The sequence below is a fragment of the Monodon monoceros genome, unplaced genomic scaffold, assembly GCF_005190385.1.
Source record: "Monodon monoceros isolate NGI ecotype Baffin Bay Population unplaced genomic scaffold, NGI_Narwhal_1 Super_Scaffold_6, whole genome shotgun sequence".
NCBI classification, from domain to species: Eukaryota; Metazoa; Chordata; class Mammalia; order Artiodactyla; family Monodontidae; genus Monodon; species Monodon monoceros.
The window spans coordinates 41,621,833-41,644,582 of NW_021703783.1; the positions used below are offsets into that span (position 1 = coordinate 41,621,833).

General features: G+C 39.8%; 2 protein-coding genes across 2 annotated transcripts in view; one reads left to right on the forward strand and one right to left on the reverse strand.

Annotated features, from left to right (window-relative positions):
• Window positions 1-822: 822 nt before the first annotated feature.
• GTSF1 (gametocyte specific factor 1) lies at window positions 823-15,593 on the reverse strand. Its single transcript, XM_029206272.1, has 9 exons — window positions 15,557-15,593; window positions 13,612-13,656; window positions 8,544-8,644; window positions 6,612-6,738; window positions 6,088-6,171; window positions 5,559-5,622; window positions 3,892-3,986; window positions 2,950-2,983; window positions 823-921 (listed from the first exon to the last, which is right to left on the reverse strand). The coding sequence occupies exons 2-8, from the start codon at window positions 13,625-13,627 to the stop codon at window positions 2,967-2,969; spliced, it is 504 nt and encodes a 167-aa protein (XP_029062105.1). The 5' UTR covers window positions 13,628-13,656; window positions 15,557-15,593; the 3' UTR covers window positions 823-921; window positions 2,950-2,966.
• Window positions 15,594-19,666: 4,073 nt separating this feature from the next.
• The window catches only part of NCKAP1L (NCK associated protein 1 like), a 53,449-nt gene continuing 50,365 nt past the window's right edge, over window positions 19,667-22,750 (forward strand). The window contains exons 1-2 of the mRNA XM_029204729.1: window positions 19,667-19,869; window positions 20,197-20,323. The gene's annotated coding sequence lies outside the window, so the exon portion shown is untranslated. The remainder of the gene's footprint in view (window positions 19,870-20,196; window positions 20,324-22,750) is intronic.

Below are 22,750 nucleotides of genomic sequence, written 5' to 3' on the forward strand. Positions count from 1 at the left end.
TACCAGATCCCAAATCCCTTCCCATGCCAAATGGCTTTAAAACCAAACCACACCAAACCTGACCAAACAAAAACCTGGTCTGGGAGGTTATGAAGTCTCCTTGTGAGGGTAAACAAGATGCTAGGATAGCCAGAGCCTTGAGTTCAGAAATCTAACTTATTATACACACATCCCAGGGTAGTCAGCAGGGCCTTCACACATTTCAGCTTTGAAGCTTAATCAAATTTCACACACAGGTGAAAAGCCTATCTCTTCTCCACACGTACATTGGTTCCTCCTCTCCATTCCAATCTTCACTCCTACGCAATCCACACCTGGTCTGACAGCTAGTACAATTTCTAGCTGGAATGTGGGAAAGAGAAAAGAAATAAAAGAAACCTACCCTAGGTTACAAATATTCAGGGAACAAGATGTCCTAAAGATTCTAAACAAGAATACGGTATATTTCCATATATAAATGCTATCAACATCAAAGACTCAATAAACAAACGCACTAATCAGAAAAGGTCCATTCCTATAAATGTTACAAGGAATTTGGTTCATGTGTGTCAGAGAACACAAATATATACACAGTTACTTTTTCCAACCCAAATTTCTTGCCTGCTTTAGCTGGATCCTTTAAGATAACTTTAAATGATTTTGTTTCATTAATGTAGAATGAGATATGAGTTCTGATCTTGGGGCTGCAGGTACTTAACCAAACTATCAAGCTATTTACAATGATGGTTTATTTGAAACAGTTCTGAGCATGAGGGTTCTTTCTTGCATCAAATGAGTAAGGACTCAAAGGGGGGAGGAAAAGAAAGGTACTTGTCAGTTTGAAAGTCACAAACAATTTATCTTTCTATAATTAGATTAGGAGAAAAGAATGAAGAACCCACTGTAGCAGGAAGAAGCAAAGAGTCTTCTAGGGTCTGGCATCTGCAAGGAAATGAGAAAAAAAAAGAGTTCTTAGTTCCTATCAATGACAAAAGCATCAACTACATCTGACAATGGGCCACACAACTACAGCCCAATTAGTCTCCTGGTCTGCTGGAAGAGTCTGTTGTTGCTAATGGCAGAACACCAAGTACTTTCTGACCCTTAGCTCTTTAGTATCACTAAGCACACAGAAACTTGTTAATTGAATTAAAAACACTCTGTACAGAGATCAACGCACACTTGTTGTGTCAACAGTTTTCACGGGTGAGGAGAAAATCAGAATTGACCATCCAGGCAATTGACTTCTGCAGACAATTCTGGATTAATTCCAATTAACTTATATTGATCTTTTTCTCTTCTCATATACCCATCTACTCATTAATTCAATAGTATTTTTGAGCTGTTACAATGTACATCAGGGGAACAAAAATTAACATGGTATCACCTGCTTTTGAGACACTTACCTAGTAAAAATTGGAGTTGTTGATAAAAACACAAATGGGATAAAGCATTTAAGTGCAAGGTGCACAAACCCTTTTCAGGCATGTGCATTAAAAAAAATTCTCCACCCACTCTTAAGTTTCTTAAGGGAGTAAGTCATGTCTTACATTTTTTTTGTGTGTGTATCTATCCAAAGAAGAGAGTTCTGCAACAACAGGTATTCAAAAAATGATGCTTTATTTTTATTAAGGGGATAAGAAGGTCTTTGGCTGTTAAAGGATTCTTTTGTTGTTGTTGTTAAAGGATTCTTACCTATTTTTTTTTCCTTATTCCTCACAGGTTACATAGAAAAAGAAATTATCAGTGTGTAAGGAGTTTATTAGCAAAGAGTTATGTTCCAAAGCAGAAAAATGTTTAGTCTTAAGTGATGGAGAGAAGTTTCTCCTAGGCTTTCACCGTAGAGTAGCCATTTTTACTAGGTAACTATCCACACTCCATGAACACCAAGCATCTCATGCAGTGTGTCAGAGAAGGGTTCAAAGTTCACCATTTACCCATGTCTGTGTATGCTTTCTTGACACACCCCAGTGCAGTTGTGTCTTTCCCTTCTGGGATCAAACCCAACTTTCTGGCTTCCAGATATATTCAATAATTTGATGTCAGAACCTACCAAGAAAAATGGCCAGTACCTACAAGCAACTGACAAATATTACTGTTCACAGCTAAGGGGTGTTTGCTTTTAGAATCTCTTTTCTGCTTCTTACCAGAAGAAACATCAGTTTTGGTACTAAAATGAACCCTAACTTGCAGAAGATCCATCTACTTCACTGTCCAGAGAAAGTAAATGGACTAGAAGGTAGCAGGCCAATTACTCATTCATTCAATAAATATTCACTGAAGGCCTACTATCTGCAAGACAGTGGGTACCAACCCATTCCCAGCCCAGCAATATTCCTTCTGCCAGGAGCAGGGCGGCTGAGCAGCCTCAGCCAAGACAGCATTTGAAGCATCAAACCTGGCTCTGCGATGGGTACATAGGGTGACCTCAAAAAAAGGCTTCATCTGTGAAAACTAAAAGACTTTGGACTCTTTATATAGATTTTGTGAGGTTCTGCTAAATCAAATATTCAGATAAGATCAACAGCGAGAGACTCTTAGAGACCCAAAACTTTAAAGTTCTCATTCAAAAGAGTATGAATTTTTTGATGAGTATGAAACTGTACTGCACAGGGGAAGAACTGCAGAGCAGTGAAGCACAGTTGCTTGATTAATCTCAGTCCATTAAAAAGGCACGATAGATCTAGAATGCAACTTTGATAAAAAAAAAAGAAAAAGGAAAGAGGCAGTGCGCACTAACATTAGGGAAAGCAACTTGGCATGTAACAGAATTCTAATTTAACTAGTAAATGCCTATTCATTAGCGTGTAAAGCCATAACAGAGGCTATATACTTAAAAACACAGGCACATACAAAGCTTTAATTTGGTACCATAATCTGAAAGAAAATTGGACCCAAATTGCTTTATGTCCAGTTAAATCTTGCTACCATCTGGAAAAAAATATAGTGAAATAAAACTGGAATACTTACTTGAGATAGATACTCAGTTACTGTGCATTTCCATCTATGGAGTAGAAATATTTCAAAATAAATACGCCATGTCAATTGAAAATCACTCCATCCCCTATTCTTACTAAACACGAATGACTTATTCCTGGGGTATATGGAATTATAATATAAAAGGAGAAGAATTTAAAATTAGCAATTGGATTCCACTCAAGAGCATGGAAAAAGGAAATAGTCCTCTACCTATCAAGCCTTATGGCATATGATTTGGTGATCTCATTTTTGGAGAAATGCAAGTATCCAAAGGGAAATGTTTTAAAGGGGATCCTCTAGCCATCTAAAAATTAGCTCAAACAGTAGCAAAAACTGAAATCAAGAGAATCTGAATTTGGGGGCAACATTAGGAAAAGAAAGTTTGTATCAAATAAAAATGACAGCATCTTGGGTGTACCATATGTGGGAATTTCTTTACTAGGGTGGTATGACATGAATTTCATACCTGTTTACTCAGCATGGTCTCTGAAGCCTAGGAAAGACATCTGAATACCATTCTTATGGTGGTTCTTATGACTTATTACTTTCATTTTGTCTCTACCCATTACCTTTTAGGCCCCTGCAATCCAATTTCTAATCCCAATTCCCTATCAATATTATGCCTTGAAAATCAGGGATGATTTCCTCCTAGTCAAAATCAATAGTCTTTTTACTGGTCCCCAAATTTACCCATGGTATTCGATGTCAGTGATCACCCCATCTTGAAAATATTCTTTATGCTTCTGTGATCTTGTCCTTTCCTGCTACTAACCAGCAGTAGGGGGAAGTGAGTAAGGTGCTTGGGGTGCAAAATTTAAGGAGGCACTCACTCTCAGGGTCATGTGGGTACTAGGTGTTCAGACTGAACATGTCCTTGAATAATCAAGACCAACTGTATTTAGCACAAAAGCATTTTGCCTCTATTTCACTTACTGTTTTTCCATGGCAGAACATATGGCAGAGACTTGGGAACACGCATGCCTGAAGCCAGGTTACTCTTATGTTCCATAACTATGTTGCTTGCGGGGCTGCAAAAAGAAAGATGAATTTGACTATATGTATTCTTCAGGCAGGCACACACAAGACAATCAAATGCGTTTTTTGTAATTTGGGGGAAAACAACAACCTACATTCTGAAATGTAAACACATTTCCATCAAAACATTCTCACAATGAGAATGATTACCAGCTTCTCTGGAAAGCTCACTCTTCTGTACAGGCATTAAGATGAGTCTAACCATTTTCATTTTCCAGAAATTGAGATAAACAGCAATGCCATCTACTGTTCAGTTGTATGACAGGCTCATGAACTCAACAGATAAAAGAGATAAAATAAAATGCCAAGACAACCAAACTAAAGGCAACAAATCTCACAGAACTGAGATAAAATTAAAATTGTACCAATGGAATTCATCTTTAAGTTTTTCTATCTCAGTGCATACACAGACTAAGATACATTTATTATAACTAACTGACTTCAGGAGCTAAAAAATAAAAATTGATAAGTGCTCTATTTGAGGAAAAAAATGAAGTCTAGCATCTAATTCCTTCATTTTCTAATCCAGAAATATTCTCATTTGGGTTTGAAACATGATCTTTTTTTGCCACGCTGTGCAGCTTATGGGATCTTAGTTCCCCAACCAGGGATTGAACCTGTGCCCTCGTCAGTGAAAGCACGGAGTCCTAACCACTGGACTGCCAGGGAATCTTTTAAGGTTTGAAGATCAAATAGTAATGAAAAATCTTAAGAGGTTTAAATTAGATACAAAATCAGTGGGAAGAAGAGATGCATTTTCTTTCCTACCCATTTGGTATTATGGATTGCCCAATCTCAAGTCAAGAACTTCTGGGCTTCCCTGGTGGCGCAGTGGTTAAAAATCCACCTGCCAATGCAGGGGACACAGGTTTGAGCCCTGGTCCAGGAAGATCCCACATGCCGCGGAGCAACTAAGCCCGTGCGCCACAGCTACTGAGCCTGAGCTCTAGAGCCCACAGCCACAACTACTGAGCCTGTGTGCCACAACTACTGAAGCCTGTGTGCCTAGAGCCTGTGCTCTGCAACAAGAGAAGCCATTGCAATGAGAAGCCCGTGCACCACAACGAAGAGTAGCCCCTGCTCGCTGCAACTAGAGAAAGCCTGCACACAGCAACGAAGACCCAACGCAGCCAAAAATAATAAATAAATAAAATAAATTTATTTAAAAAATAGAACTTTTAAGATTACTTTTTCCTTAGACACTAGTTACCCAGAGTAAAAATGATACATGTGGTATAGCTAGAGAATTTTTTCAAAGCATTAAAATAATGTGAACTTAGCAAAATCTCCAACTAAGACATAAGAATGGCTGGCGCCACTGTCTCCCTTACTAGACTATAAGCTAGTATTTTTGTGTTCCCGTGGTAATTAACACAAAGCATGTGACCTTTTTATGAATCAAGGAATAAATAAGGGAAAAACCTCACCAAAACTATATCTAGACTAAACTACCACCAAGTGACATCATCAAGGAAAGAGGTCAATACATGCTTTGGTGGCTTCTATTGGTAAGAGAGCACTGTGATTCTGGGAGGAAGAGGTGGGAATGAGACCCTTTCATTTACCTGTTGTTGCCACAGTAGTTGGCTTCGCCCCAGACAAATGGGGTGCTGGTCTGTTCCCACAAATCTGCCAAAGGAAGCAAAACATAGTTTGTGGTACTACTAGGTAAAACACCAATTCATGCTAGTTGAATTTGTAAGATGAGAAATAATAAACGTAAGTTTACCGAAGCAAGTAATAACTGATCAAGTACCCGGCCTAAGTGACAGAGTAGCAAGAATTTAATTGAAGGATATAAACACAAGTGACATAAATAATAATAAATGTGCCTAGTAGCAACACAACACAGATGGTACAACACAATTTATGGAGAAAAACAGATGTAAAGAAGTGCTTTTTCCAATCAAGAGGGATAGGCTGTTCCACGTGTCTGCACAGAGAGAAATATGTGCTTGTATTGGGGCCCAATAAAAATAACAAGTCATTCTGAACAACATGGTATGTTCATAAAAAAGGAAAATCTTCCTTCTGTCTAAAGCAAATGACTTGAGATTTTGACATTGTGAAGAAAAAGATGTAGAAGCATTTCACCTTTATCCCAGTCTTCATCGCAAGGAGGGCACTGCCATGTGCTCTCAGCCAGAGCCTCTTGTCCAAGGTTCCTGGTTTGGCTGACTGCAAGACAATAGAGATTCTGACTTAACAAGGGAACACTGCCAAGTTATTATGTTTAAAGGGGTTAGTGGCTTAAAAGGTTGCAGGGTCTTTGTTTCTGAAAAATGGATGGGATGAAAGCTAAACAGAGAGGTCTTATCCCCTTGCCAAGAGAAGACAAGAAAGAGAAGCAGAAACAAAGATGTTTGCCATATTTATGGTAATAAAAGAATTTTCATTTTTAGATGAATTATTAGCAAAATGAAATCAGGTTGTTCAGAAGAGAAAGCAGTCTGACAAACACAACTGACAACCTTTTGCTGCTAAAATAAAAATCTCAAAGGCAGAAAACCATTGTTCTTCTGAAATGATGAAAGCCAAAATCAAGGTGATAACGTAGCATCATATAAATTTGAAGGGGCTAACCTCCAACACTGAAACATTTAGCTAGTCAGTCTTACCTACATCCTGCTCAATACAGCTTTTGTCATCACAGCTTGAGATATGATGACTGATTTCAGCCCGGGGAACCTGATGGCGAGCATTGAAGGGACAAGTAGCCAGTTTGTTTGCGATGTCAGGATGATTCTGTGAAAAAAATTAAAGGGGTCCGTCAATAAACTTGTGGCTTAACTTGGTAGGTAAACTCATAGTAGAACATTAAGAGGGAATTACTTATCACTCATATGGACCATACAGACATTACCTCAGAATCATCAAAAGCTAAGCCTCTTTGTTATGATTATAAAGACTGACAACACAGATATTGGGGTTAAAGTGGCTTGTATGGAAGGAAGCAGTGAATTTAGGATGGGGTATTTGAAACATATCTTCACCCCGTTTACTTCTCAGGGTCACAAGATTCAGGTGGCACAGCCTGTAATGGTAGAGCTCTCTGGACATCTTTGAAAGCTGATATTCAGGACGAACAGCAACACTAAAACACACTTAGTCTGCATTGCAGTAGTGACCCTGTTACTGCAGTACAATAGTGCAGGAAAACAGCTGTTGGAAGGGAGCTGCAGAAGAGGCAAACCCAATGATTTTTCAGATTAACACAGGAACGCTTATTTAAAGTAATGATGCCTGAAATGAGGCTCTGAAGAATTTGACCTTTATTTCAGCTATTTCACTAAGGAAAAGTCCAAATGATAGAGAACTCTGCTGACCAAGTTCTTTATTTTAATACAAAACAAGAAAACAAAACAAAATGTTTAATATCACCCAAATCCTATGGTAAGTTTACCAGCAATTAAGAAATTTATTAGGAGAAGCAAAAGATATATCATAAATGATACTCAAAAAAGTAAAAATAATCTAAAGTGGGGAGAAGCGTGGAAAAATATAGGGGATGGAGAAAATTGTGAGGGCAGGTATCTCCATGATTTTTGTAAGGGATATCAGGCATTCGAATGCAAAGGTTTTGTAGCTGAAGATTAAGAGCATTAGAATAGGGGAGTTATGACAATGTCTTCTTACCACTTGGACCCCTTTCCCAACCTTTATCCTTGGAACATTTTTGAGAGCCTAGGGGAGGAAGTTGTGGTAGTATTTGCTAGTCCATATTGCCCAGGTTCAACCTTAAGGAATTCCTGCTCTAGAGATTAAAAGGAGCTGAGAAATAATCAACAATGGCATTATAATCATGTCTCCAGGACTGCAAGAGAAACATCCTTTGAAGAATGTTAATGCATACTTGAATTGTATGCAGGTTTAAATTAAATACTAAAATTGTTTTCCAAGCATAAATCCTGGCAGAACTTTGGCCTCTGTATCTGACATCTATATTCTAACAATCCTTTCAAACTGCCTCAATTAATATATCAGCATTAAACTAGCTTACATCAGCTAAGTCTACAAAAGGGTGACCAGAGGAAAAAAAAATCTTTGAGCTGGTTTTTTTTCCCCCAAAGATGCTTACTGTTGAAACTTGGAGAAAGTTATTTTTAGGAATGATCTTTTCTTGGGTTAACCTCTAGCTGTTCAACTTCTCTAAAATTTCTAAACAAACAAACAAAAAAATCAGAAAGAAGTGTATTACAATACTCAATCCTTATCAGGACAATGAACACATCAAATTCACAAGGCAAGAGGGATTTCTCACTGCTAGCAAAAATTAGTGTTTCCTCTGTTTTACAAAGGCTGCGAAGATTCTAGAGAAGCTGTTTATGAAGGGTGCTCTGTCACTAGTGGGGGGAAAGCCAAAACAAGAAAAAACTTACATATCCAAGAAATAAACAAATTCTTTTCTATAAATATTGGTATTTAACCCAAAGCAATTCTGGCATTCAGTTAAAATATTTACGCTAAAATTATTTGATATTTATAAAATTTGGCTTTTAAAAAGAACTCAGGAGGGCATCACAGGGCAAATTAAGAAAATAATACCCTACCTTTCTGCACTTGATAAGATGATAAGGAAACCTGCAGGCCCTGATCTGGTGGTTTTTATCATAGGGGCATTGTAACAGCTTTTCAGGGTCCAGGGTATCGACTGAAAGAGAGAAAAATAGGGTAAGTGTAAAGCTTAACAGGCCCTTGTAAAACTTCAGCATCCCCGGCACACTGGATTTTTTCAACAGAATCTGTAAGAGTTCAACAAGACAGCCTAACGACGGCTTGGAATTTTTTTTTAAAAGGGTGACTAAACATCTGAAAATAAAAATGTAACTTGAGAAGATAAAACTGCGTTATCATCGAATCTTCATTAAGTCCAGCAAAACCAGCAGTCATGGGGTGGGGTCTTGGTTCAGATTTGGTTGTACATGAATATTGCTGTTTTCATTGTTGGTTACCCTTATTGTAAACAAAAAAATTAAATGAAACATCTTTTCCTTTTCTAAAAGTGCTAATTCAGTATCATAGGACTTGTGTGGTGGCGCAGTGGTTAAGAGTCTGTCTGCCGGTGCAGAGGACACGGGTTCGAGCCCTGGTCCGGGAAGATCCCATGTGCCGCAGAGCAACTAAGCCTGTGCACCACAACTACCTAACCTGCGCTCTAGAGCCCGTGAGCCACAACTACTGAGCCTGCATGCCAAAACTACTGAAGCCCACGTGCTCTAGGGCCTGTGTGCCGCAACTACTGAGCCCGTGTGCTGCAATTACTGAAGCCCGTGTGCCTAGAGTCTGTGCTCCGCAACGAGAAGCCACCGCAATGAGAAGCCCGCGCACCACAACAAAGAGCAGCCCCCACTTGCCACAACTAGAGAAAGCCCATGCGCAGCAACGAAGACCCAACGCAGCCAAAAAGAAAAAAAAGTGCTAATTCAGGGTCACTCTTAATCTCTAGCTAGTTCAACCAGAGCTTCCCAGCCAGTATGTTGAAGGTTGGAATGGACAGTGTACTGATACACTGCCGTGGGGGGCAATTGCATGCGTGTCTCCTATTCCCCAACCAGTCCTAGGGTAAGTTGAGGGTAGTTAATCCCCTACACTAGCATCCCTATTTACTAGTATGCTATGACATGAAAAAAGTTGGTAAGCATTGCTCTATATCAGTTATACGTTCTATGGAAGCTTGAGAAATATTCATTGATAGATTTCTTTTTCGTCTGTCTGCTTTAATGTACTTCTATAAGTAGTTCCTGATCTTGGTTAATCTAGTTACCTCTCAAATAAAACCAATACCTTTACCAGATCGGTGGTTTTACTTTTCATATTTTGGAACATAATGAAAGACAGAGAATTCTTTAACCTAGTGATTATCAAACTGGCCAGATAAAGAAGTAGAATAATCTGCAAAAAGAGAACCTGCAGTTATTAAGACAACTGCGGATACCTTAACGGGGCTGCTGTGTGAAAGAAAGCCCCTAACCTATATCATGCTATTTAAAAGTACCCTTAGAAGACTATACTTTTAGGGACCATTTCAATAGTTTGAATAGAAACTAGAGAAGTTTCTCTGAACGTGTACAACTATCCTTATGTTCTGCAAAATGTCCAGGCTGAGCCCCAAATTTTAAGAAGCCTGGTTAAAGAAGGGAAATTAAATGGTTAAGCACATTCTGAATATATTATGAGGACAAGAGGCAACCTAATAAAATGCTGTTGCCACCACTGAAGGCAATAATAAAAGTGAAATAAGATAAACAATTCACATTTGATAAGAAGCTTATAAACCAGGAGACTGCTATGAAAACCAGAAGCTAGTGGGGAATTGAAACAGACAGCTTCACTGGAAGAGTGGTAAACATGGGATAAATTGCTAACCATGATCGTGATGCAAATGAGCCAGAAAGGTGACTTGAAGGACAGAATGAATAGGAACGAAAAGTCTTAAAGGACAAGCAGGCTTATTATGCCTGCCAGGCTCATCCTGACCAGCAATCTTTTCATATTTCTGAAGCTTCAGGACACCCGGGAAGAGTGTACAGATGAAATTCTTGTTAGTTTTCCTTCATTTAATCCATTCCATCACTAGCAAATGATACACCATGTCAGCAGCTAACAGAGACTGGACATACTTTATGATTCATATACATTTTACTGCCAATACAGTGGTATTCATCAGAGTTGATAATGATAGCTTCCTACCAAAATGCTTTACTTTTTGGTCTCTGATAACTTAGGTCAGCTCTAAACTGTTTTGTGGGGTTTTTTTGGGTTTTTTTTGCGGTATGCGGGCCTCTCACTGTTGTGGCCTCTCCCGTTGCAGAGCACAGGCTCCGGACGCGCAGGCTCAGCGGCCATGGCTCACGGGCCTAGCCGCTCCGCGGCATGTGGGATCTTCCCGGACCGGGGCACGAACCCGTGTCCCCTGCATCGGCAGGCGGACTCTCAACCACTGCGCCACCAGGGAAGCCCTAAACTGGTTTTTTAGATTAAAATTTTATTTTTAATTAAAAATTTTTAATGGTAATAAGATACACATAACATAAAATTTATCACCTTAACCATTTTAAAGTGTACAGTTCAGTGGTGTTAAGTATATTCACATTGTTGTGCAACCAACCTCCAGAAATTTTCATCTTGCGAAACTGAAACTCTATACCCATTAAATAACTCCCATTTCCACCCTGGCAACCATTATTCTACTCTTTGTTTCTATGAGTTTCACTATTCTAGATACTTCATATATGTGAAATCATATGGCATTTGTCTTTTTGTGACTGATCTGTTTCACTTCCCACAATGTCCTCAAAGTTCATCCAGAGTATAGCCTGTGACAAGATTTCCTGTACCTACTTTGCTATTTGCTTTCTTTTAACATACCTTTGAACTCCTTCTATGTCAGTATGTTAAGAAATGTTTCACTGCTGCATACGGATGTACCATAGATTCTTAATCAGTTCCCTTACGGATAGACATTTAAGTTGTTTCCAGTTTTTTACTCTTATATACAATGCTGTGACTAGCAATATAACATATACTTCTTTGTGCATTGTACGAGTATTTCCCTTGGACAGATACCTAAGAGTGCTACACGAAGTATACACGCATTTAAAGTTGTAATGAATACTATCGAACTGCTCAGCAAAAATCTTGAGTGGCTTTCTGGGAATATAACTTAATCTGGAAAACAAAGCAGGCCCTGTGGACAACCTTCCTCCAAGAACGTAGACTCAGATGCTCCTCACACTTGCATAGAGCCCAGAACCCATGGTGAGAAATGGAGGAAACTTCACAGAAATAAGGAACTAGACTTGATGAGAGTATCATCAGCTAAGAGGTACTGCCCAAAGACAGAAGCTGGAGATCTTCAGGAATCTATCAGATTAACGTTAGAGTTTTAGGTCACTTTGGGAAAAAGGTCAAACATATTCTAAAGCACTGTTTCTCACTTTAACATGATTCCCGGTGTTAAATCACTTGGGGACTGTGTTAAAATACAGATTCTGATTCAGCAGGTTTGAGATGAGGCCTGAGGTTGTGCATTTCTAACCTACTTCCAGGTGATAGTTTTCTTTTTTTTAAGTCTTAAAACAATGAAGCTTTATTAAGAAAGACATAGATAAAGAAATGCTATAGACTTAAAGGAGTTGATTCTTCACAAGCCAACTTATTTATTTATTAGACTTAATCACAAAACTTAAATAAAATTGTAAACATACAGCAAAATTCACCATTTCCTTCTTTCTTTAACAAACATCTACTGATTATCACTACGTAAAAAAGTCTGTTATGTAGCAATACAGTAATTAAAAGAACCAGGTGATATTTTTCTAAGAAAAAAAAAATCACCACTGACAAAAGTAATGAATAGAGATATAAAGGGGAGATGTTGCTTTCTAATTTAATAGAGTAGTAAGCTTCCAAGAATAAATAAATATAAATCTCTCATATCTATCTCACATGGAAATCTCAGATTTTAATTAACACATTTTTAGAAAAATTAAGGGGGTGAAGGAGGAAGCCCTAAGGAAGATCAAGGAGAATCAGATCCATTATTCTCAAAGTATGGTCCTCAGATTAGCATCATCACCTGGGAACATGTTAGAAATGCAAATTCTTGGGTCCTAGACCTTCTGAATCAAAAATTTTGGGGGTGGGGTCCAGCAACCTGTGTTTTAACAAGCCTCCCAGGTGATTCTGCTGCATGCTAAAGTTTAAGAATTTCTATTGTAGATATTTAATAAAGATTGTTTCCATGTAGTTTCTACATGTTGGTGATAAAGATTCTATTGGACTCTTCCTTGAAGGTAGAATGTGACTAAAATACCCTTTAGTTAGAACTTATTAATTATAGAGATTCTGAACAAGACAGAAACTAGGAAACAAAGGAGGCCTTGTTGACGAGTTTTATCCACTCAGATGTTCCTCAAACTTGGTCAGGGTCTAGAAACCATAGTGCTTTGTAGTAGCAAGTAGGGCACTACATATAAACAACATATAAGACTCTGGTTCTGACTCTGTCCCCAACTACCTATGTAACTTTAAGGCAAATCAATTAATCTAGGTTCTGTTTTCTCAGTTGTAAAATTCGAATGTTGAATGAAATGATTTTTCAGGTCTCTTTTGGTGCTACACTTGTATGATCCTAGGTCTCCTGGTTCCCATTTGATTTGTTGGGCCATCTAGATTCCTGGATCACTTGAGAAACAAGAATCCTCCCTAGGATTTCTTTAAGTCTAAAAACTCAGTGTACATCAACATTATGTATAACATATTATCCCACAAAACAGAAAGAAACCAGTTGGTTAATGACTATCCCTGTGTCATTAACAGGAGAAACTGAAGTCCTGAGGAATGAAAATGCTTCATTTAATAAAAATATAGTTTAACACAGGTGTCCCAACCACAGCTTTCTCAAAGCTTGATGACTTCTCATACTTCTTTATTTAAATTTCAAGTGTCGTATTTCAAATTTGGACATTTCTCTAAAACAGTCTCTGGGGAGACATTTTCTTCTCAGCCGTATAGTGAGAAGAGTGAATCTTTCCCAACACAGTAAAAGTCTTGTCAGACAGAAAACTACATGTAAGTAATTTAACTTATTTTCTAAAAGCAAAAAGAAGTACGTACTGTAAGTTTCTTCCATGTTGGAAATGAAGGAGCCAAATCCAAGTGCTGGTGGGGGGGGAAAAAAAGCAGTGGATCAGGGAATCAGAAATGAAATGTATCAAAAGTAGCCCTAAGAAGTGGAGTCAAACTTGGATTCAAACTAGAATTGAAGTCACCCAAGTTCAATATAAAAAACCCTTATAGCACCTCCCTCCCCCTCAATAAGTTTCTCCCCTTGAAGGCATTCTTTACTACTTTGAACCATTTTAACATCATTTGCCCAATTCACACTCTTGGAATAAATTCTAGGGCTCACAGTTAAGAAAAACCAAATATGACTACTAACTTAAACTGCATTCAGGTGATAAGATGTCAGTCTATTTTAAGTGCCATTACAACACCCTGTCACTGTTTACCATCTATTAGGGTTTGATGCTATTTAACATTAGAGGGGGCAAGTCAAGCCCACAAGAATACTGTTATTTAAACTTCAGGATAAACAAAGGAAAAGGGTACTATGTTAAAGCTCTCCTCTCAAGTCATCAAAAATACAGGATGGGCAGGCTGCCAGTCTTGCTTCTCCCCCGGGGACCTGGGGATGCTGGAAGCCTGTGTCAGACTATACACTCAATCCATCCAATATGTCCAGAGACATTCTAGTTTACTACTTCTGTGACTTTTCTTAAACATGATTAGGAAGTACCATACTTTTTCCAGTGATGCTTTACCCCCTCCCCAAATCTCCTATGCTAAAATGGATAGACTTGGTTATTTAAATCTCTCCAGTTAATACTCATTCCCTCTATGCATTGAGGAAAAACTTCTGAATGTTAGGACTCGAGAACTGTCCATTTTATAGTTGACAGTCATAAAAGAACAAGTCTGTAACAGAAATGTGGAAGATTAAAAGACAAATTTTTTTTTAGTTTCAGTCCTCTTCCACCTGAGATTCCCCCCTATTGAGCTCTGTGATTAAATAAACTTATCATTATAGAAAAGACTAAATTTATATAAAACCATCTCCACAGGAAACTTCTGAAAACTGGCTAGGTTTACATCTATTGCCTCTAGAGCCAGCTCTCCTTTGCCGCCTCATACAATTCCACACCCCTTCCCTCCATTCTATGACATAAGCAGCCTTGGAACCTATGATAGGAAATACAAGTGATCAGCTGGAACTCCTTCAGTAATTTGCTGCAGAGCTCATTTGTAAATGACAATCATCGGTGAAACTGTCATAAAAAATATTTTTCATGTCTGGATTAAGAAATTCTGACATTCCTTTTGACATGTTACACATAGTTACTTTATACTTTTTCAACAACAAAAAAAGAGAATTGGAAGAAAGAATCAAGCACTATGTTCCTTGATTTTAAGTCATTTAAAGGAGCGATCAGTGCCAGATTCAGCAACTTGTAGGGAGCCACCCTATCCTTTGGGGGCAAAAAGACTAAATTACACAAGATTAAGGACACTGGAATCTATAGCCTCATCATTCAGCCCTGTCCATCTAAGTATCTTCCGTATTAAACTGTTAACAAGTGAGTCTTTTACGTTTTCCCTAGTACTAGACAGCGGTGTAATGGACAAATGACACTCAACAGTCAGGCTTGGGGGCTGGTTGCAGCCTGAAGCAACTGGTTACACTCTTAACCGAGCTGGGGTCTCGGTAAAACCATCATTTTCCTTCCTTTAAACAAAACAGAGTCGATTTAAACAATGGGACTAAATAAGAGAAGGTGGGGAAGATGGTTAACTTAAAAGAATGGAGACACAGGAGCTAGGGAGGACCTCGAGGGGACGAAGCAGCGGCGGCACCACAGGTTGCCAAAACAGCCACGCTGAGAACCCACGAGGCCGAAAGCTCTGGGCAGAAAAGGGAAGATCCTAGAAGGTGAAGGTATCCCAGCCCACTAAAGGTGAGGTCTTTGGGGACCCCAAGCCGGGGCCCGCGCGTCATTCCTACCTCGGCCGAGTCTCACTCCCGCTCACACTCGCCTTCACCCCACACCCGCGCCCAGCAACGCTCACTTCCGGCCCCTGACGTTAGGGGGTGGGGGTGGGGCCCCCACTTCCGGTGACGGAGATTGGACTCTGACCGAGCGAGGCGCGGGCTGTGCCGAGGGCCTCCTCGGCTCTCCCACCCCTGCCCCCCACCTCGGGCCGTCGTCCTCTGGCCCCCGGAATGACCGTGACCTTGCGTGCATGGAACTCGCGCTGCCCTGCCGGGCTCTGGGGTGGCCATCTTACAAAGGAGAACGAGTGCTGAGACATGGGCGCTCGAGGAGGGGCGGGACTCATTAGGGGTCCATCTATGGGTACTGGTGAGAACGAAGCCTTGTTTGTGGAAGTTGTCCAGAGAGAAAGATAATTTAGATTTTGACTGGAAGGAAGAGGAAAATTGAAAAGGAGATAAGCAGACACAACAGGCGCCTCTCCCACCCACCCCAACCCCCCAAAGCGAATCACCAAGGACGGGAATCTAGTTGTTTTTGTTTAGCACGCATTGTAGGCAGAATTTCAAAATTCAAAAGTTGATAATGGTTTATCTGAGAATGCGTGGTGGGATGGATGCCCTAGTCAGATTAAAGCGAGTTTTAGAGTTGAGGAGAGAGCTCGAGGTAAAAAGGGCCAGAAAGTTATAATTTGATAGTGGAAAACGAAACATGTATTGTGAGCCTTTGTTCTGGAAAATGTGATACCCCCCCCCAAAAAAAAAAAAACAGGTGCAAGCGGTAGTTCTTGTCTCCAAGGTGCTAGGAAAATAGGCCCCAAAGTGAAAGGTTAAATGGTAGTGTAACAGATGCCAAAAAAGTTGTTGAGACTGTAAATTCATATTAGGAGGAAATCAGTGGGGCCCAGAGTCACCTGGGGAAGGCTTTGAGAAAAAGGACATGTGGCCTTTGAAGATTAGACAGAAAAAAGGAAGAGACTGACACTACAGGTAGATCTGGTAATAATAGTTTTCAAAACCAAGAAGTAAAAGATGTGATATGACAAATTTTTGTATTGCTCAAGGTAGGCAGTCTGGGAGCTCAGTCTGGGTGCTGAAATATTGGGGGTTTTAGAACATTTCAGTGGTTTCTGGAGCCTAAATATGATTTAGGAGAACTTATCCTGACAGCATGAACGTAATGTGGCTTCAGTGAAAATGGTCGTGGGACATTTTATCTTTACATGAATAATATGTAAACATCGTTATCGGGTTTTTTTGTTTTTTTTTGTCCGCACCACGCGGCTTGCAGGATCTTAGTTTCCTGTCCCGGGATGGAACCCAAGCACCCTGCACTGGAAACACGGAGTCTTGACCACTGGACCGCCAGGGAAGTCCTGTTTTTTGTTTAATTATCATCCCTTGGGCTGAATAGAGTGTGCTTCACAGGCTTTGGTTCATATTAAGACCCTAAAAAGAAATGTGTTGATGCAAGCAGAGTCCGAGCCTGCTTGTTGCAGGCTACTGTTTTTTTTTTTGGTTAACAAATTTATTTATTTATTTTTGGCTGCATTGGGTCTTAATTGCCGCACGCGGGCTTTAGTTGCGTCAAGCGGGGGATACTTTTCGTTGCAGTGCGTGGCCTTCATCATTGCGTTGCAGTGCGTGGCCTTCATCATTGCGGTGGCTTCTCTTGTTGTGGAGCCCGGGCTCTAGGCACGCGGGTTTCAGTAGTTGTGGCACGTGAGCTCTAGAGTACAGGCTCAGTAGTTGTGGCGCACAGGCTTAGTTACTCTGCGGCATGTGGGATCTTCCCAGACCAGGGCTCGAACCCACGTCCCCTGCATTGGCAGGCGGATTGTTAACCACTGCGCCACCAGGGAAGGCCGCCTACTGGTTCTTAATCTTGCCTGCACATTAGAATCATCTGGGGAGCTTTTAAAACATATTGTGCCACGTTCCCCTCCCAGACCAATTAAAGGGTTGGGCATAGTTATTTTTAAAAATCTACCCAGATGATCTAACGTGCAGTCAGGGTTGAGAACCACTGACCTAGGCACTGTTTTGAACTTACAAAAGCTATTCTTCACCTGGGTGGCCTAGATGATTCCTGTGAAGGAGGAGCAAGCTATTAAAGTGCTTCTTGAAAGATGATTGCTAAGAATGAAAGCTTCCTTACAAGCTTAGCACAAAGCATTTTAGGAAAAGCTGCTGTTTTGGTGAATCAGTTTCAGATTGTTAGGAGTATCTTAACATAATCTTTACGAAATCCTAAACCTTAAACCTCTGGATTTATCACAACATTATTCATGCAGAATTAGTGGGGCCACTGTGACTTGAAATGAAATGTGATTTTTCAGGCTATATTCTTTTTTTTTTGGCTGTGTTGGGTCTTCATTGCTGCACGCGGGCTTTCTCTAGTTGCGGCGAGTGGTGGGCTGCTCTTTGTTGCAGTGCGAGGGCTTCTGATTGCAGTGGCTTCTCTTGTTGCGGAGCACAGGCTCTAGGTGCATGGGCTTTGGTAGTTATGGCTCGCGGGCTCTAGGGCGCAGGCTCAGTAGTTGTGGCTCGCGGGCTTAGTTGCTCCACGGCATGTGGGATCTTCCTGGACCAGGGCTCGAACCCGTGTCCCCTGCACTGGCAGGCGGATTCTTAACCACTGTGCCACCAGGGAAGCCCGATTTTTCAGGCTTTAAATTGAGGTAATCTGGTGAAATTGTTGACACTGTTTCTGTGACCCATCCGAACTTTTCATTCAGATACCTGCAGGTTGAAACTTCTGGGGAAGAAAGAGCTAAGAGCTTGAGAGGACGGGGAGTGGGTACCAAACCAGAATCCAAAGTCAGGCTTCAGTGCATTCAGTAATACCTTGTCAGGGTGACACGATCCTCAACTGATAAAGTTGTTCCATTTACCACCAGTGAATGAGCCCACTGACTTTCAAACAAACAAACAAAAGAACCAAACCTGTCTTTCAATGGTGGAGATATTAAAATAAAAATGCATCACACATCTATTCTTTCTATTCTTAAATGCTTTGTTCATTCCTTTCCAACCCAGAAAGTTCCTGCTTTATCTGATATCCCTGCTGAGCTTTCTTTCAGACTGATTTTCCAGCCAGGTTGAATGTATTTGAAAAGGAAAAAAAAAAAAAAAAAAGAGAGAGAGACCAAGGCATTTACACAGGGTCATTCTAAGAGCTAGTTGGGATTAATACCCTAAACTGAATCTGATCTTTGCTGGTTCTATCTCTGGATATGCTTGCATTTATCCCTAAATTATAAATTATATTTTTAGAGTTATTAGTTAAAAATAAAGACTGAACTAATGAGTAAAGAGACATCTGTATGCTAATGACTGAAAAAAAACAAACCAACTTTGTTAGAAGATGAGTTTTCTCAGTTTTTAGGACTGAAGGAATCCCAGTAGTCTTTCAGATTCTTTAGAGATTTTCAGTGTTTCAGAAAGCCTGATAAAACTTAAACTTTTGCCCATCAGAAGACTAAAACATTAAATTTCTTTGTTTTTGGCTTAAATTTTATCAACTAAGTCCTGGTTCCCTCATCTAATTATGATTTCTGATTGGTTGTTAAGTGTATAATTTAAAAATAGGAAAATTATTCAATAAATGAGTTGCAAAATATTTCAAAAAGAGATCTATGGGGGAACATAATAGATGTTCTTATTGGTGAGGTTAGATTGGGAAGTATTGCTGTAGAGGAGGGTGAGAAGTTGGGGCTGGTTACAATTTTTCAGGCAAAGTAGCAGGGAGAGGTGTTCCCACCAGGGAGCCACTGAAAATAAATTTATGTTTAAAAAAGGGTCATTAATGGGAGTTTGCCAAGAATAGTCAGCAACCCTCTCCACAAACACAGGATGATACAGGATAAATGAAGTGGGGCCTCCCTGGTGGTGCAGTGGTTGAGAGTCCACCTGCCGATGCAGGGGACACGGGTTCGTTCCCTGGTCCGGGAGGATCCTGCATGCCGCGGAGCGGCTGGGCCCGTGAGCCGTGGCCGCTGAGCCTGCGCGTCCGGAGCCTATGCTCCGCAACGGGAGAGGCCACAACAGTGAGAGGCCCGCGTACCGCAAAAAAACAAACAAACAAACAAAAAACAAAAACAAAACAGTAGTGACTTTTTAATTTTGTCTTTAAATTCATTCTGTGTCCTAATATGTAAATATTATATAGCTGTGTAATCCACGTTGCCTGTAATAGTTGCCAGTGTACTCGAGCAATCTGTTCTCTGTGTTTTTCCTTGACTTCTAGGTAATTTCTTTCCCTGGGACTCAGCAACAAATAGCCCCTCATGCCCTTACTGGTGCTGGCATCTAAGATGTAAATTGTAAGTCCAAGTTTGCAAACCATTGTTAGTATTGCTTTGGCAAGGCTTAATGAATAGATAGGTAAGAAAATGGAAACTTCTTAAAAGTTTGTTGAAAAGATGGTAGGATGGCAGAATTATGCTAAGGAAATTTTACCTTCTAAAAATTGTGTAAGGGGCTAGTCTTGTATGGAACAGTTCTAAAATTCCAATAATACTATTCTTCTGATGTTATTTTAAGGAATGTCAAATGTTTAAACCCAAGGGTCATTTTCTTTTTGAAGCCTTCTCCTAACCTCTGCCTAGGATTAAGTTCTTATGTTTTCTTATAACCTCCTTTCCTCCCAGCACTTAAACTGCGTGTCATACCAGTTGTTCTCAGAGTGTGATCTCCAGACCAGCAGCATCAGCGTCACTTGGGAACATGAGAAAAATGCAGATTCTTGGGCCTTACTGCTGAATCAGAAACTCAGGGGTGAGATGCCCTACAATCTTTGTTTTAATAAGCCCTCCAAGTGATTTTGATACCCACTGAAGTTTGAGAACTGTTGCCTTATATTAACTATAGTTGTCAACATTGTTCCCTCATAATGGACGAAGCCCACTCTAGTTCTTTTTTTTTTTAATAAATTTATTTATTTTTATTTATTTTTGGCTGCATTGGGTCTTAGTTGCTGCATGCAGGCTTTCTCTAGTTGTGGCGAGCAGGGGCTTCTCATTGTGGTGGCTTCTCTTGTTGCGGAGCACAGCCTCTAGGTGCGCAGGCTTCAGTAGTTGTGGCACGTGGGCTCAGTAGTTGTGACTCGCAGGCTCAGTAGTTGTGGCACACAGGCTTAGTTGCTCTGCAGCATGTGGGATCTTCCCGGACCAGGGCTCAAACCCGTGTCCCCTGCGTTGGCAGGTGGATTCTTAACCACTGTGCCACCAGAGAAGCCCCTACTATAGTTCTTAACATAGTGTCCCAAACTTAGTTGATACTTGATTATTTGACTTGAGAGCACAGGTATATTTTGTCAGGGGCTGCAGCAACTGTAAGACATCATCTGTCTTGTAAGAGAATACGTGAGAGGAAGAGACTAAACTATTTGAGGTTGTTTTCTTTCTCTTTTTTATACCACAGCTGCTTGGAAAGCCTGAACAAAAAGGCCCATAAAGTATGGACCAACAAAAGGATTAAAGATGCGGAACCAATGAGATACGTTTTGGTACATATCTAGGACATGAGTAATGGGCCTTAGCAATTTTTCCCCCATAGTTCATACTGTGAATGTAAGAGTAGAAACCCTAAAACCCGATTTTAGGGACGAAACTTTATAGCCAGAAAGTCTTATTACTGTTACAGAAACAATTTAAATCACCTTGATAGAACTTTTCTGTGAAGATGAATGAACCTGGTTACCAAGGGTTTTGAAAGGTTGATTTTTTTTCAGTATAAATATTTAGCCCAGAGTACTGAATCTCTTTTTACTACACCTTGGGTATAAAGTATAGATTCTCCACATTCAGTAGCTTTGATTTTGTATGGGCATAGGACTAGTACATAGTAAGATCATGCCTCTCCTAAAGCGTATTATAGTTTAATAGTAATAAATCAGAAGGAAAGGAGGTTAAAAGGAGACATAAGCCACCTGTTATGGGAGCCTGGGGAAATAGGACTTTGGGGAGTCTAGGCAAGCTTTGAGGCAATAATTTTTAAACTTTGCTTTTTTTACAAAGTATTTTTCCGTAAGTTAATTTGGTCTTTTTGAAGCTTTGACCAAATGTTATGTTAGAAACCAAGAAAAGTGATTCTATTGTGCTTTTATCCAAGGGACTCAAAACCTCTTAAAGCAAGATTTGAGTAAATCTGGCACCCATGTTTTGAATGATACAACTGCCTAATAAGTGATGACTTATTAGGGTAGTTGACCCGGTTTGTCTGGCTGTTATCCCAGGATAATTATTGTTCCCCCTTTCAAGCTCAAGAGTATCCTGGTTTGGAGGAAAAATTATATGGTCCCCCAGTTAAGACTGCATGCTCTTTTAGGGGAAGATTCCATATAGCTAAAATATGATAAAGGAAGACAGTTTTATCTTTTAGGGCCATTTTTCCTGGGAAACAACCTTTTGTTTTTATATAGTCTGGTGTTAATATACCAAAGTATAATTTTAAAAATTCAAAATATGTGTAAGGTCTTAGTCAAGAGATAAAAGTAAATCTTGTTTATATTCTGTAAAGCTAAGTGAGAAAGTCAGTAGCCCCCTACCCCCTCCACTTTGTACCAAATATACTGGAATGTGCTAGATGCTAAAAGTGTCTAGTGTTCTCCCTTCTATTTTAGCGGAAGAAAAAAAAAGATCATTTGAAAAGGGTCTAGAAAATACTTAGGTAGGGATAGGACTCTTTAAGTCTAAATATACCTGGACTAGTCAGTAAACTAGCAAAACCCCAAACTCATTATTTTAAAAGGAATAGCTAGCTGCAATAAAAATTACAGGTTAAGAGGAACTAATTTTGGCCTGTTTTAAATTGGGTCTTGGTTCAGTTTAAGCACCAAGTATTTGAATATCTCCTAGATGCACAGCACTAGGCTAATGAGGTAGCAAATATAAAGCAGTATGTGATTGTGCCTTCCTTCACGAAGGTTTGTGGTTTGGTTGAGGTCGGAGACAGGGAAGGTTTAAATGAGGTGACGATTAAGAATTGGACTTAAAAAAAGCTAGAACAGGGATTTGAATAGTTGAAGGGCAAGGGGTGACATTTTAAAACGAACCAAGTGAAAAAGAATAAAACATATTTAACATGGGTGTAAACTGACTTCTGCAGAGTTAGGAAGGTAGATTTGGAGCCATGTTTCAAACTCAGCTTGTCATAGAAACTATATCCTTTAAGCATGGAAGATTCGTATGGAGAATTGATTGA

What these genes read in the sequence shown, in the direction of transcription:
- GTSF1 (XM_029206272.1), bottom strand. An exon ending in ATCTTATCAAGTGCAGAAAG is followed by an intron (nt 6,739 to 8,543) that starts GTAGGGTATTAT and finishes TTTTTTTCACAG; the next exon opens with AATCATCCTGACATCGCAAA. An exon ending in AACTACTGTGGCAACAACAG is followed by an intron (nt 3,987 to 5,558) that starts GTAAATGAAAGG and finishes TTCTTTTTGCAG; the next exon opens with CCCCGCAAGCAACATAGTTA.